Source organism: Spea bombifrons, chromosome 2 (genome assembly GCF_027358695.1).
Source record: "Spea bombifrons isolate aSpeBom1 chromosome 2, aSpeBom1.2.pri, whole genome shotgun sequence".
Classification (NCBI taxonomy): domain Eukaryota; kingdom Metazoa; phylum Chordata; class Amphibia; order Anura; family Pelobatidae; genus Spea; species Spea bombifrons.
In genome coordinates, this window is record NC_071088.1 from 102,279,865 (window position 1) to 102,296,129 (window position 16,265).

The 16,265-nt window shown below is 41.5% G+C and overlaps 1 protein-coding gene across 4 annotated transcripts; it reads left to right on the forward strand.

The window, feature by feature from the left end:
* The first annotated feature begins 7,358 nt into the window (after positions 1 to 7,358).
* COMMD6 (COMM domain containing 6) lies at positions 7,359 to 16,207 on the forward strand. 4 transcript variants are annotated; one of them, XM_053457632.1, is made up of 7 exons: positions 7,359 to 7,376; positions 9,224 to 9,282; positions 9,531 to 9,596; positions 11,751 to 11,827; positions 12,556 to 12,716; positions 13,012 to 13,164; positions 16,023 to 16,207. In XM_053457632.1, exons 4-7 carry the CDS (start codon positions 11,806 to 11,808, stop codon positions 16,071 to 16,073), a joined length of 387 nt encoding a protein of 128 aa, XP_053313607.1. In that variant the 5' UTR covers positions 7,359 to 7,376; positions 9,224 to 9,282; positions 9,531 to 9,596; positions 11,751 to 11,805; the 3' UTR covers positions 16,074 to 16,207. The 4 variants fall into 4 exon arrangements, with proteins under 4 accessions (XP_053313607.1, XP_053313608.1, XP_053313606.1 ...); XM_053457633.1 differs by lacking the exon at positions 7,359 to 7,376 and adding an exon at positions 7,388 to 7,406; XM_053457631.1 differs by lacking the exon at positions 7,359 to 7,376 and adding an exon at positions 7,568 to 7,668 and having other exon boundaries at positions 12,551 to 12,716.
* Positions 16,208 to 16,265: the final 58 nt, after the last annotated feature.

A 16,265-nucleotide genomic window follows, 5' to 3' on the forward strand; every position in this document is an offset into this window, starting at 1 on the left:
CTCTCCATCTAATGTATCGGTTTGTCTTAGGCTGTCTATTCCATGTATTGTTTGTTATATCCTGTTTACCCATTGTACAACGCTGCAGAATATGATGGCACTATATAAACCATAAATAATGATATTTTAAATGTATAGTTATTAGGATCTATAAACTCCATTCCATAACATTAATAATAATAACGAACAGAAGAAATCCAAGACATATGAGAATGTGTTAGGGGCGCGTTAATAGGATTCACATATTTGTGAGTCATTGTGTAGTCTTGCGTTGTCTTTATTAGACACATATTATTCTTGGCAGAAACAATAATGCCCAAAGCCTGACAGCTTAGATGAGAGGGATCTCGTTTCCAACGCGCTCCATGCAGAGCTTTATGAGGTATCCAGCAGGCTTCATTCACTTTCAATGATTTGCTTGCACGATTGCCGGGGTATCATTTAGGGGGCATTAGTCTAGGGAACTATAAAACAACTTTATCAAGAAGCAATGTGTGCCAGCTGATAGAACACAATAGAACTTTGAATTGAACTGATTGAGTGCATTCAGAATAACTACCGATGACTACTGATTTAGCCACATTTATTTAACCCTTTGAAGGTTCTGGTATAGTTACATTTAGGTGACCATTCTATACACAGCTCACACATTAACCAGGAAAACATTTATATTGTTTTTTGTTTTGTCTCTCTCCAGGAAAAAGTTAAGGTATTCATAAATACCTAATTTAAAGTAAACCATGCATCCTATCACATCATATACTGGTATAAAATAGGAGTGCCCCCCACCCCCCAATAACGAGATGGGGGATGGAAAAATATTTTGAGCCTTGAGCTTAAAATACAGCCCTGTATAACTTTAGTATGGGTCAGCATTAACAAATACCTGGTTTCATCTTAAATTTGTCTAAAAGGCCCCTTTCTTCCCAGACCCAGAGGCTGCCATTGTTGCCAGTCATATGATCTTTTCGGTAACTTTCCCTTCTCAGACAGCACACTGAGAAGCTTCTTAATGGCAACGCTAACAAAGTTCATTCCTTCATTGACTTTTGATTAGTTAGTGTCCAACTGTTTTATTAAGCCCTTCCATCTATTGTTTATCAAGACGAAGTGGCTTATTCACTCACGGGATAGTTTCACTCGTGTAAGAGGCAGAACTGGCCCTATATTTATTTAGAAAGTGTATACAGATTAAATAAAAGTAAACAATGGGAAAAAACAAATAAACATGAAGAGAATAAATAAGAATTTATAATCCAATAACAGGTATATTCTGTTTTTAGATGTTCAGGGATTTTAGAGGATGGATCCCTGAGGACCTCCACACTTACTCCGCAAAGGAAGTAAAGAAGCCTCAGCATATTGAGTTCTGTGAGATAGGAAGGAACTAAACCAGTAGAGAGCCTGCTCATTTATACCGGAGCATTTTATTTTTATCTATTTTAGTTCATCTATTTTGGGTAGAAGGCTGCGAAAATTGCAATGAACACAAGAGAGGTCCTTTTTGAAAGTGAAGCTGGTGCTTCTATTAGTAGAGGGGCCAGAGTTGATTCCAATGTCATTAGCCAGGGCAAGCAGAAGAATGAGCGCAAATTGCTCGAATCACTCTCCACCAGCACTCACTGAGAAGTGCACTTTTGCAAAGCAGCCCATGGTGGATCATTAAGTTATTTTGTAAGGTATGGGTTTGCACCGTGGGATGAGTGGAAATGTGTGTTAATAAAGCCAGACATTATAAAACACAATTATCACTTTTCCAAGTGTATTCATTCTACAAAGTAAAAGAACTATAAGGATAAATATGACAGCTGGGTATATTTAGAGAGTACCTCCACTAAAATGCGATTAATGCTGCAGGTTCATTTGTTCTACTTTGTGTGTAACATGAGGTATGAATAGTAATAGGCTGCCTACTGAACAAAGGACCCTATTGCTCAGGCACTGATGGATGAACCTGTTGGAGGAGGTCATGTTGAGCCAGGGAGTGCGTGAGATCTAGCACTGGTCCGGTTTGGAGTTATGGCTTTTGGGCACGGGATTCTGATGGGAGAAAAGAAAAACTGTGATGGGACTTTATGCAGACAGAGCAGTAGGGGCTACCTAATTAGAGCATTATTAGATAATCAGGTGGATGTTGATTGGTGTTAATAATGCCCCTATAATATATCATGTATATTTCAGTGTGTGAGGAGATCAAAAGGAATTTCACTTTACATTATAGGGGCCAACCAAGTTCTTCTTGCAGCAGAGGCTTACTCGGGCTGGACCTTCATAACACAGTGAAGGGAAGGATCTGACATACAACGCTACAGCAATCCATAGAGTGTCGGAGGAGCACTCAGAGGAGGAGCACTCAGCGTCATAGAAGAATATATATATATATATATATATATATATATATACCGTATTGGCTCGAATATAGGCCGCACTTTTTTCCCCCACTTTAAGTTTTTAAAGTGGGGGTGCGGCCTATATTCGGGGTCTAGCGCCCGACGCCCGGGACATGCAGTCCCGGGCGCCGGGCAGGCAGCGGGGTTAAGATACAGATCCCCCGCAGCGGTGCAGGGGACCTGCATCCTTCTCCCCGATACGCTCAGACAGCCTCCCCTGCCAGCACTTCCCACGGGGGGGGGGGGGCCGGCACGGGAGGCTATCTAAGCGTTTTACCTCTGCCCACCCCCGACTTACCGGAGCAGACTCCCGGGTGTCTTGCGGGGCCGGCGGGAGACATTTACGCAATACGCAAATGCAACTTCCGGTAACGGTACCGGAAGTTGCATACGCGTATTGCGTAGATGTCCCTCGCCGGCCCTGAAGACACCCGGGAGTCTGCTCCGGTAAGTCGAGGAGGGGGGGCAGAGGAGGACAGCGGCAGCGTATCGCGGGGAGGGAGGGCAGCGGCAGCGTATCGCGGGGAGGGAGGGCAGCGGCAGCGTATCGCGGGGAGGGAGGGCAGCGGCAGCGTATCGCGGGGAGGGAGGGCAGCGTATCGCGGGGAGGGAGGGCAGCGTATCGCGGGGAGGGAGGGCAGCGGATCTCGGGGAGGGAGCGCAGCGGATCGCGGGGAGGGAGGACAGCGGCAGCGTATCGCGGGGAGGGAGGACAGCGGCAGCGTATCTCGGGGAGGGAGGACAGTGGCAGCGTATCTCGGGGGGGGAGGACAGTGGCAGCATATCTCGGGGGGGGGAGACAGAGTGGCAGCATGTTTTTTTTGGTGCTTTTTTAAAGAAAAAAAACTTTTTCTTTAAAAAAGCACCAAACTTTTAGGGTGCGGCCTATATACGGGGGCGGCCTATATCCGAGCCAATACGGTATATATATATATATATACACATACACACACACATACACGTACATTACACATCTATATATTATATTTACCGGTATTTAATATTGTCCTATACTTCTGGTGTTTAATTGACAGAGACAATACTCAAGCAGCACTATATAAGACTGACCTCTTAAATGCATAAAACATGTAGAAGGGTTATTACTGCATTATTATATTTATACAGTTTCTGTTATGCTATTACAATGGGGAGGAGTGAAAATTAACAAGTACAGTAAAAGAAGGTGGTGATGGTGGTTAGGGCACAGAAGACGAATAGTTAATATATTGAGGTAGTAGTGGTCATTCCATGAGAGCACAACAATTGCAGGAACACTATAAAAGACTTACCTACCATTTATGCCCCACATGTAACACAAAATCAACACTGAAAACAGCCATAAATGTGAAAATACATTATTGGGTGAGAAATAAATGGACTGCCAAGAGATGAGCTTTCTGGACAGATATAATGGTGGCATGCTTTCCTTTAGAGGCCAGGGTCACAAAAACTGGAAAGGTTGTGGATTGTTCAGAACAGCTGTGAAATAAATCCTTACACTTTGGGTTCTGCCAAGTTCAAGGCAGCATGCTTGCTTTTCGCCAAAGCTTGACATGAGGAATCCTTAGCTGAACCCTCCAGAATATTATGATTAGGGGACATCGTAAAGAACAACATGCAAGATAACAAATAATAAAAACATAACCTCAAAAGGGTTAATGGAGAAAAAAAACTATTTCCCAAAGCCGTGAAAACACACAGAAACACAGCCAGACCGCATAAACTGTCATAAGTGAGTCAGCCCCTTTTAAAAAGGCCATCAGTGAGAAACCCTAGTACAAGAAACACATGTGCACGTATGAACAACATGTGACAGGGAGGGGAGTCACCAGTCACCCCACATGCAACTGGTAGGAGCACAGTTCCCAACACAGCCTTCCCAAGTATAGGCTGGAGAAGGAACTGGAGCACCAGACTTTAAAACTGGAGCTCCTTCCTGGAACAGAAACATCTGGTACCTACTGGATACAACAAGAACAACTCTTACATACCAGCATTAATGGGAAGGCGGAGGTATTTTATATTTTTCCTCACCTACCAGTTCAGAGGAGGGTTCTCTCATCTGTACTGCAGGTATGGCAAGGGAAAGTGACATGTAGAACCAAGGGGTTGGTAAACCAACACCAAAAGCATTGCAAATGAAGAGAAGAGAGATGGATAGAGTGAACCTCAAAGGAAGAGAAAGAGAGAGGGATGTGCAGTGGGGACAGAGAAGGATACCAATACACCAACTTGTCTGTCTCCAGGCACATGGGTGAGGCTGAAGTGTAGGGCGAGACTCAAACATATGATGAACATCAGTGAGTTGCAGTGAGTGTGCATTCCTAATACAATGATTGGGTGTCAGGTTGGCGGCATTGTGGTTGTTGAGATTCTTAGAAAACGTACTGGGCCAGAAGCAGGTAGGAATAGGGTGACCAGGGTTGGGTTTCACGTTGCCTGAACATGGGAGGAGGACAGACAAGACGAGAAGTTTATTTGCAAAAGCAAGGATTTTGAAGGTTTTCAACTCACCAACTTTGTTTTACATAAAAAAGGATAACCCTTCTCCTACAAGAGGATCTAAGCTGACCGGGTATTGTATTCATACTACAGTAACCTAATTCACTGTCATGAAATCTCACTCATTTAACTATGAATTATTAAGAACCATCCAAGCCATTCTTGAAGGAGATTGTGCATTATGAAGGACCAGCCTCAATGTGGTCAGTGAGTGAAAACCACAACTCTTTCCAACTTTAGTACGTAAACCTCAGCATGCTATATTATGCTGGTTAATTTATTTATAATAGGCAAGCATCCCAACGGTCCTTATTGGAGACAGGATTATGGCTGGTGGAGATGTTCTAAATCCATACTTGTCCTTAATAAAGACATCCCATTGGAACCACAGACCTACATTGTGACAAAGACCTATTCACACAATAATTCTGTCAAAATAAAATTAACAGATGTTTTTCACAGAGGCTTATCGAACTATTCTCTTTTCAACCTTGCTCGTCAAAGACTTTCCTAGATTTGAGTTTTTCTTTAAATGTGGAAAATTAAAACTCTGTCTGTGACACGACATGTCATGCGACACAAGGACAGGCTGAGTGGTTTTCCTGCCATAGCAACAGAAAAACAATTTCAAACATTTTGGTTTTGTCTTTATGTTATAAAAGGCAAAACAAGGGGACTTCTTTACCTAATAAGCTAGAGATATGAATCTTAAAGTATCTGTAATTTCCTTCTTCAGAATAATTATCTTGTATGCAGCAGGAGACTAAATCCACTGGACCTCCCTGTCCCAGAACAAGCTTAATAACAGCATTATGGTCTATATATTTATATATATATTTTAAGTTCTTACCACTTTAATTATTCTTGCTCCATGGATTTCGCTGATCGTATAAGAACTATTTCCATTTTTAATAGGTCTCTTTAAACGAGATCTCATATATGGAGATAGTAGCCAAGAAGACAGTGTATGTTCTGCAATGAGTAATCACTTCTAGATATTCAGGCCTTGTAATTACAGTCGGGTATAAGAGAGATACACCCAGTTTGGCATTTCTTGATTAACAAGATTTTTTTATTGCCTGGTGCCATTCCCAGCCACATGAAAAACCAGGTAAATGTGAATTCGGCATATATGATAGTGCCTTCTTACATAGAACAACACAATGATAATCTTATATTTATCATGACTTTGCAGATAAGTAGAACAGCTTCCCAGCAGAAGCGGTAGAAGCCGACAACAGAGCGTAAAGCTATCCTGAATACGAGAATGAGACCAAGGTCCGATTAAGGTCTGAGTCTTTACGTCAGGATAAACGATGGACCGATTGGTTCTTATCTGCCATCAAATTTTATATTCCACTGTATAATATGTATATCATACAAATTTATTGATCACACTACATAAGCACAATACATTCATAAAATACTTACAGCCTGTTGATTCCTAAAGCTATGTCTGTATCTTACATTATCTTGGGGGTTACAATCTTCCAAATACATTCGATGATCACCAATTAAAAAAAAAAGTCTCCACTCACCTGGTTCATAACCTGCAAGAAATAGAACAATGTAAGTTATTCTTCCCATATTTCCCACACTACAGCATTATGTGTGTATCTGGCCCTGTACAGCCCTTACATCCGGATTGGCCTCCAGCGGCAGCCATCGCATGGACTGCATGATCGCGGTGTCCGTGTGCTCCTCGTACCGGGAATAGACTTCTATCGAGAACGCACTGGCAGACCCAGTTCTGACAGCAGCATTAGGTCTTCCGACTACTAAACTTGACCCATGGACGCACCCATCTTGTAGACAGGGGAGGTGTATTTGACTTGTCACAACTCCTGAAGATAAAAAAAAAATTCTACCATGATTCAGAGTTTTATGTCATGTAAATAACATTATGAAACCAGAGTGGATAATTTACGCGACAGAAGTTTGCTTATGTTTACTTTAACTTACAGGCGCTACAGAGTCAACTCCCCTACTACCGGCTTTCAAGTGGTTCGTTCCCAAGTAAGTGAGCATCCAGTGGAACGCAAGTTGGCGGCGCCGGGAATGCGGTGTTTACGTCACGCGGTGGGCGTGCAGCAAAGGAATTCGGGGCACCGGGTCGTTTTATTTAGTTGCTTAACGTCAGATTGCAATAATTCAGCACTTTCAGCCAGCAGACTATAAACATGCTAGTTATATACTGGGTTATATATTACGCCTTCGCAGTCAGAGACAACTTCTGGTACCTCAACTACAACTCTCATTATGCTCAGTCAGCCTTTTGACCATAGCCGATACCGGCTGGACCGCAGGAAGATTCCTATTGTATTGCAGTGTTAATTTAAACAGGCAGCCTGCGTACTCTCTTGCAGGCGCTATATGATTGAGAAGCCGTACTATCAGAGCGTTTCAAGCCTCGCTTTGAGCTAATCTCCGCCTTTCAGTAGATCAGCCAATAGAACGTGGGCGTTACAGTCTTACACTGCAGAGGTAATAAAGCTGGTCCCTGCGGGTTCTGCTGTGAGTACACCCTACTTAGAGTGTATCATGGAGGATGACGCGGCGCTTTCTACACAGCAGGTTTTTTTTAAGCATTGAGCCGTCTGTTCGACCGTAAGTTTTCTCGCTCTGCTCTATGCCCGTTTTAAAGATGGCCGCTGTGTTGCTACTGTAAGTCACGTGAGCAACCCGGATGCGTCACGTGAGGCGGACACAGGCTTCTCGTAGTATATGGCTGCAAAATCTGAAGTGGAGATGTTTGCGAATGAGTTACCCGCGCTAGGTAGGTGCGGGTGATTCGTTACCCCTTTTTCCCCCCCGCAGGGTGTAATGCGATTCCAAGTGTTACTGGCGTTCTTTGGGGTATTTTGGAATAATTGGGCCCGTTACCTGTCATAATCTTAAGGTTAGCGGATTTCTTCTTGCGAATAAAATCTAAAACAGGCGAAGCTGTATACGTTGCTATATGATTTACAAATGTCCCCTTTAACCGAGAACATCGGCGGACGGCGTACAGTGCAGGGGATATCCCGGTTTCTGCATGTTTATGTGAGCAAAGTACATTTAAGGTGGTAATAATGTGAAATATAACCCATTTCTGGAATAAACTGAATGTTTTGCAGTCGGTTTCTGATTGCTGTTATTGGTATGTGCGAAGGTGATCAGTGTGGTGACGTTTTTCTATCCCTGTACCTCTTTTACTGAGTTTACGGGCAGTGTGGTAGATAAGTGGAACAGCCTCCCATCAGGGGTGGTAGAGGCTAATGTAATGAGGACTGATCAAAGATTTAAGGAGTCTTGGGAAATGGGCAGAATGGTTCTTATCTGCCTTCAAATTCTATGTTTATCCCAAAGGCCGAGGATATTTTCCACCCCAGAGACCTGACAATTCTTAGCATTTTGCTGGGTTCTTCAATCAAAAAGTCTCATTTACTCCATCAATTGAATTTATATTTTTTTGATGAACGGCAAGGACTGTATGCTACGTAATTTTATTATATATAAAAAAAATCTAAAAAGGGGATATCAATATGAAAATCATTTTCAGTTCTGAACTACAGCAGGTGTGGAAAATTACACCAAACTTTATCTACTTTTCTTTGGGTAATTTTTTCTATATTTTTGTGTGTATACAGTATAATATATAATTTATAAAACCGCAGTCAAGGGTTTCCCAACCCAAAACCGAGATCTTGGAGACCCTCAATTTCTGGCCTCTGCTCCACGCTGGGGGCCACTACGTACGTACGTGTGTGTGTGTATATATGTGTGTGTATATATATATATATATATATATATATATCGTATTACTTGTGACTAAGGTACCCTAACACGTGCCACCGATATACTTATTATAAATATTTCACTTTGCGTTTAAGATGGGCCCCATCTTTTTGTTTGTTTGCAATCAACTGGATACAATTACAATGTTCCCGTTTCTCTTATCGGGTATTTTGGCTATTGTATTTCTAAGCTTTAAGTGTCTGATAGTTACAGCTGCAACTTTGTATCTCCCTCCTGTGTATTCTTCCCGGATTCCTTGCAGCTGCATTGGGAACTTTATTTTTTTTTTACGTGAGACAGGGTGTTCATGTAGTGACCCCATTTTATACATATCACAGGTTCTAAATATATTTAATATTGATCTTAATAAAGGTTCTTTTATTTGTTATATTGTATCGATATAACAATTTCTTTGAATACATACATTTTGCTTATCGTGGAACTAAAACATAGCAAGAAAGGTCTTTTTCATAGAATGTTTCTTGGTGTGAAGCTCTTGTTGCTCTGAAATAATACTGTATTAACGGTAATAACCCATATCTGGTTTCTTGCAGGCTTTGAAAATATAAGTGATCGGTTGAAGCTGCTGCCACCAGATCTATTTGCTGAGCTGGTAAGTATTTATTGTATAGTTCCCAGCAATGCGGCACCCAGCGCCACGACGGGTCGTTGTAATCTTGCAGTTTTTGCGTTACGGTCATTAATAAATATTGAGTGTGTGAGTTGGACCAGACGTGTCCCGGGGGCCGAATGTGATATTATGAGCAGAAGCCAGGTATATAATGAATTCCCAGCTCCTTGGACAACAAAGTATTTTTTGGCAAGACGGCATTAAACAAGCAATTCTTTTTTTCTTTTCAGTGTCAGCAAAGTGTCGTGTATTTAAAGTGTCAGAGCGATGGCGTCGATCCGACAGCTGTTTGTCAGGTAAGTAAGGAGACTTGCCGCGAACGCTGCTAGTTATGTGATGTGTCCTTTATTGCAAATCCCTAACGTGTAAGAGTATAAACCTCGGTTATTTTCCAAAGCCATTCGTCATACTAATGTGTTAGAACTAGGGCTGAAACAACTAATCGATAAAATCGATAATAATCGATAATGAAAATCGTTGTCAACGAATTTCATCATCGATTAATCGGATCGATTTTTATCGATTATAAAAAGAGGTTTTTTTCAGAGCAAATGCTCTGAAAAACTCCTCTCCTTATATAATCCGACCTCAAACAGAGATCGGATTATAACACCGGAATCCAGATCCCCCGCAACGCTGCACGAGACCTGGATTCCCCTCACTGTCGGCCGGTCTCTCACTTCCGTCTCTCTCCCCCTCCCATCTGCCTCCTCCCCCCTCCCATTCATCACTCTGCCTCTCTACCCGGCACCGTTACTGACAGGCACTTTCCCTGCAGCTTCATAGAAGCCTCAGTGTAAGTGAAGGTGAGTAACGGAGTCTGTCTGTGCGATGCAGACCCCCACCGGCTGACAGAGAATCATCCTCTCTGTCATCCGGTGAGGGTCTGCATCGCACAGACAGACTCTGTTACTGCCCTTCACTTACACTGTGGCTTCTATGAAGCTGCAATGAAAGTGCCTTCAGTAACGGAGCCGGGTAGAGAGGCAGAGCGGTGTATGGGAGGGGGGAGGAGTCAGAGGGGTGTATGGGAGCCACCCTCCAATACACCACTCTGGCTCCTCCCCCTCTCATACGCCACTCTGCCTCTCTACCCGGCTCCCTGGTGTCTTGTCAGAAACGGAGGTTCACAGGAGGCAGAGTGGAGTATGGGAGGGGGGAGGAGGCAAAGTGATGTATGGGAGGGGGAGGGGCCAACGAGATGTATGGGAGGAGGCAGAGTGGAGTATGGGAGGAGCCAGAGTGGAGTATGGGAGGGGAGGAGCCAGAGTGGTGTATGGGAGGAGGCAGAGGAGTATGGGAGGGGGAGGAGCCAAAGTGATGTATGGGAGGGGAGGAGGCAGAGTGGTATATGGGAGGGGGAGGAGGCAAAGTAATGTATGGGAGGGGAGGAGCCAAAGTGATGTATGGGAGGTTGGAGGAGGCAGAGTGGAGTATGAGAGGGGGGAGGAGCCAGAGTGGTGTTTGGGAGGGGGAGGAGCCAGAGTGGTGTATGGGAGGGGAGGAGCCAGAGTGGTGTATGGGAGGGGGAGGAGCCAGAGTGGTGTATGGGTGAGTTATAGTGGTGTATGGGGGTATTATGAATTTTTAGGGCATATAGGGGGTATAAGGCATATGGATATTAGGCATATCAGGGGGGCATAAACATATCTGGGGATAAAAGGTATATCAGGGGGCTCAGTGGCATATAGGGGGTATAAGACATCGATATTAGGCATATCAGGGGGGCATAAAACAAATCTGGGGGTAAAAGGTATATCAGGGGGCTCAGTTGCATATCACTGGCATATAAGGAGTATAAGGCATATCAGGGGGCACAGTGGCATATCAGGAGGCACAGTGGAATCTGGCATATAAGAGGTATAAGGCATATATGGGGGCAGAGTGGCAAGCTGGGGGTCTGATGTGCATAACTGGGGGCAGTTTGGTAAATAAAAAAATTTAAACAAGGCTTTTTTTCTCAGTTTTTATTAAATATGAAAAATAGTTAACATATGAATTAATATTTACTAATAACTTTGTATTAAAACCTAGTTTGAGAAGCACTGTGTTTGGGTTCTTGTAGCTTTTATTATTATGTCAGTAAAATAAGAAGGTGAATAGAGAGAGGCCATTGCAATAAAGAGATGAAAGTGTAAATTGTACATTTTTTATTGCAATTTTTCTTCAATTTAAAATAATGTATTTTTTTATCCGATTAATCGATTAATCGACAAAATAATCGGCCAACTAATCGATTATTAAAATAATCGTTAGTTGCAGCCCTAGTTAGAACGTTACCTAAAACACTGTAAGCCAGACCTTCATTTCCAAATGCGTCAATGTGTAAAGGCATAGCCCTTAACTGGGATTCATGTACATTCAAGGGGAAGACAGAGTAACTTATTGACGATGATGGGATAACTAAACTAGCTATTACTATACTATTTTAACTTCAACATTCTTGGCAGAGATTTCAAGCTGCTGGAGTGACATTAACTGTGGAGGACCTCAGAAAAATTGTCAATGCCCTTACTTCTCTTTTCAGGTAGACTTTTTTTTTATTGTTATAATTGTTATCTTTTGTGGGTATTTTTCTTTAATCCGCTCACTTACACATTTTAAAAGGTCATCTGGAACACTAAGTGAGTTTATGTAATTGATAGAACAGAACACAAAGGGGTCCATTGCAAGGAGCTGAATATTCCAATATATTGACGTTACTATATGTTGACAAGTGCCTTCTGCACAAAGGGACGATATCCACAAAGGGCTTTCATATTACGTAGTGAAATCAGGGGACTCAAAAGGTGACTTTAGGAATAGTCATCAAATAAATTAAAATGGACCCTGATACAGATGAGCAATGCTAATTAAATTCCCCAATTAGCCAGTATTCTAAAGGCCAATTATCATAGCATAGAGTCAGAATACTTTCAAATCGCAAACAAGGGGAATATTTTATTCATATTTAATGCCTCCACTTCCTAATGATATGTAACAAATACTATATACACGCTAGTTCTTGGCCACATATGGATTGCTTGTATATCTATCAGACCAAATATTGAGTATGTACAGGTATCCTCTGTTCCTGAGATCTCGTTTGTATCATTGCCCCTTCTGCTGTAAATTTTCTGCTTCCTTTTAACTTGCCAAGCTTTATATATATATATATATATATATATATATATAGTGATGAATCATGCCCACAAGTCCTCAGCGCTATACTTTGCCTTGTACCTGAAATTCACCATCTCTCATATTTTAGTGCAGCTGCTAAACACAAACTATCTTGCGAGGAACTTCTAACCACGGTAGCGAGAGGCAACAAGCTGCCAAAGCCCATCCTGCAGGTAATACGACATGTATGGAACGAGGAGGGCAAACACTTGTCTGAACTCGGAGGGATAAGAGACCTAGTACCGGTTGGACAGGTAAATCATCAACTAACAAAGAACATTAAGCTTTAATAGTTATGTTCGCTAAAAAGTGAAATAAATGGTTTTGTCTCAGATATCATAGAGAAACCATAAACCTGTACAGAATGCATGATGGTCAGGCTTTAAATGAGGACCTTCTGTCCTATCTGTTTGATATTGTTGGAAGTATTTTTAAATCTGCTTCTAATAGAATTTATTTAGCAGTGGTCTTATTGGTTTCCACCGAAATGTAATTTAATTTTACGGTAATGTCAGAGGAGCTTGCAGATGCATTTTCTTTCTGTTAAAGCTTGTAGATGTGCAATGGAAGATTGGAATGGCAGTGAGCAGTGACACCTGCCGGTCCCTAAATCATCCGTATGTGACACTGGTACTGAAAGTGGCTGATTATTCCGGCTACATCACAAGCAAAGTCCTTGAGCTGACCATTCCTGAGTTTCAGGTTTGTGATGTTAGGCTTCATTTTGTCTTGTATGAAATTGGTAGCATAATAAATTGCCTGTCTGGACAAGTAGCATAACCAGATAGTTGCAAAGTAATTTAGGTTGACAGAAGTCTCTCATGTTAAATGCTGCTGATGATCCAACAGAAGGGGGGGGGGAGTGATTCCCGATTGTAGGTAAAATAAGGGGAAACATTGATGCTAGAATTACAGGTTGCTTTAGCATTAGATCAACAAGCTAACTAATTACCGCACTGTATCATCCTTTATATCACTGTATATTCCTCCTTGCTAAAGACTCATCCAGCTCCTGTTTGAAGGCACCAGTTGAATTTGATACCACAACCTCTGTAGGCAGCGAATTCCGCATCTTTATTGTTCTTGCTGTAAAAGACAGTTTTAGGTGCTTAAGCTGAAAATTCCTTTAGTCAAGTTTGCATGGATGCCTCTTGTTCTTTATATTGTCCCAGTGTGTATTATGTTATCATTTTATCTAAGACACCTGTTTTATTGTGCTGCCAAATGAAATCTTTCTAATCTTATGTTTTAGGAACTGACTCCTAAAGTTGCAATGCATGTTTAACATGTCTGGTATATATAAATGCCATTAACATATGCAGGCATGTTTTCCTTCCATCAGTCTATACCCCTTTTTACATATCACAATTTCAACAGCATTCTGACATTTCCACATTATTTTGGGGTGTTTCTGTGGAAATGTTTCCCCATACATCCAGTAGAGCATTTGTGAGGTCAGGCACTGATGTTGGATGAGAAGGCCTGGCTCACAATCTCCATTCTAGTTCCTCCCAAAGGTGTTTGATGGGGTTGAGGTGTGTGTGTGTGTGTGTGTGGGCCATTCAAGTTCTTCAAAACCAAACTCATCCAACCCTTTATCCTCATCCAAGGTCTTTATGGACCTTGCTTTGTGAACTGGGGCAAAGTCGTGCTGGAATACAAAAGGGCCTTCCACAAACTTGGAAGCATAGCATTGTCCAAAATGTCTTGGTATACCAAGACAATACCAAGACATTTTAATGTCTGTATTTAGAATGTGATTCATAAAATGGTCAGGTGTCCCAATACTTTTGTCCATATAGTACATGTATGTATTATATATTTATTTATATAATGTATGCATGTATATATAAATATTGCAAAAATGTCCAACTCTGCACATTGCTAAGCTTCAAGGTAATAATGGGAGATAGTTAAGAGAATTTATTCCCTGGGAGGATGGTAAAGGAGTGACATTTCTTTCTGGCAGGCATAGTAGCTGTTAATACGATGAGGTTTTTTATATCTGCCAGGGGGGGGATATTGTACCCAAAACTAAGGCAGGAGCCTGATTGGAAAACAAAGAACGGTTCTTAACCGTCAAACTATGTAACCGCTTCATCTGTGTGTGGATGTTTGAACACTAGGCGGCGCTGCAAGGACTCAAATTTCAGAAAGCTGCACTTTACAGTTATTGCTCAGATCTGCGATTCATCATGTATAGTTTGTTTAATACTCAAATTCCAGATCAAGTTGTTCTTAAACACACTCTGCTTATAGTATTTCTTCTGCCAGCAACTTTCTGGTCTTGCATAAATGTATTGGTCGATTTATTTCCCTCGTTTCTTAACCTGAAGTGTTTGACAATGTGGTCAGACACTTCAGGTTACTAACAATCACCCTTATGTAGCTTTCTCTAGGGTAAAAAAAAAAAAACCACACAATTAAAAAAAAAAAAAAAAAACCTCCTATCCACACTTTAAAAAAACAATAGTGAAAGAGGAGCCCCAAAAAATACTCTTTTTATATTGTCTTATACAATGAGAAATTAGAATACAACATATATACTATGCAATACAATTAAACCATTCTTATAGCATTTTTCTTCTAGGATTCTTGTTCAGACACCTGGACACATGCCGGTTTTTCTAAATTATACCCATAAAAATGCTCACTACAGCAAAAAATATAATACAGTTTTGGTTTTAATAAATATCACGCTCACAGACTTAGAGCAACACACTGCTCTACTGTTCACAGACCCAAGAGGATTGGCAGTTAGTAACAGTCCACACCTTGATATACTGTAGACGGGTACAAATGTGCCAAAAACTATTTGGACACATTTTTCGGTTCATTTGTGGCCCATTTGTTTTTGGGCAACTTATTACATTCAGTTCACATGAGAATCAGGGAGCATTTTTAAATTGTGAATGAACACTCACTCTCTCACACTCAGTCACTCTCTCGCAGTCTCATTCTCGTTCACACTTTTCCACGCTCTCTAAATGTTTCCCTGACTACTTCCACCTGCACATCTTCTTGTTCTTGTCCATCTTCTATCTTTCATCTTCTCTTCTATCTTCGTCTGCATCTCTGCAGACATAACCTGGAGCGAACTTCCGCCAAATGGCTGCGCTTCTGGTGATATCCTCACGCAATTCTCAAATCGGGTGGGAGGACATCACCGAAAGTGCGTCTATTTTGACAGTTCACTTTAGGGCAAAATGGCTGCGCTTTCGGTGACGTCCTCTCACCCATTTGGAGGATCTGACATAACCTGGCATGAACTTCTGCCACAATGGCAGTATCCTAAAGTGAACCGCTGCCAAAATTGCTGCGCTTTTAGGGACATCCTCTGCCCCAATTAGAAGATCTGTGGGGTGGAAGTCATTGGAAGCGCTGTCAACAAGTTTGGCCTAAGATCTGCCTAAACCCACGTAATAAGAGGATTTTGAGTTTTTTTATAAACTGTTTGAGTTAGCGCTCCATATACTTCTAAATTATGGCTCTCATAATACTTAGCAGGGTACCAAATGGTTAATATTATATTTATAGTGTATTCCATTCTTCTGTTTCAGAACTTCTTCAAGCAATTCAAAGAGATGGCAGCTGCCCTTGAAACTGTTTGAACTGGATACTAGTCTACCATACATAATCTGCCTATAAAATATATATATGTGTGTATGTGTGTAAAATTTTATAAACTTTTTTTTTTTTTTATTTTCTAGATGGGGAAAAACCAATAAAATTTATAATATCTTTATCTGTGTGACTACTAAACCTATCCAGGATACCCATTGGTCTGTTTAATGATTTGGTGC

Excerpts from the sequence above, each read along its gene's own strand:
- COMMD6 (XM_053457631.1), top strand. The coding sequence starts at position 7,617 with ATGGCTGCAAAATCTGAAGTGGAGATGTTTGCGAATGAGTTACCCGCG. Across the intron at positions 7,669-9,223 it reads GAATGAGTTACCCGCGCTAG|GCTTTGAAAATATAAGTGAT; the intron begins GTAGGTGCGGGT and ends GGTTTCTTGCAG. Across the intron at positions 9,283-9,530 it reads CAGATCTATTTGCTGAGCTG|TGTCAGCAAAGTGTCGTGTA; the intron begins GTAAGTATTTAT and ends TTTTCTTTTCAG.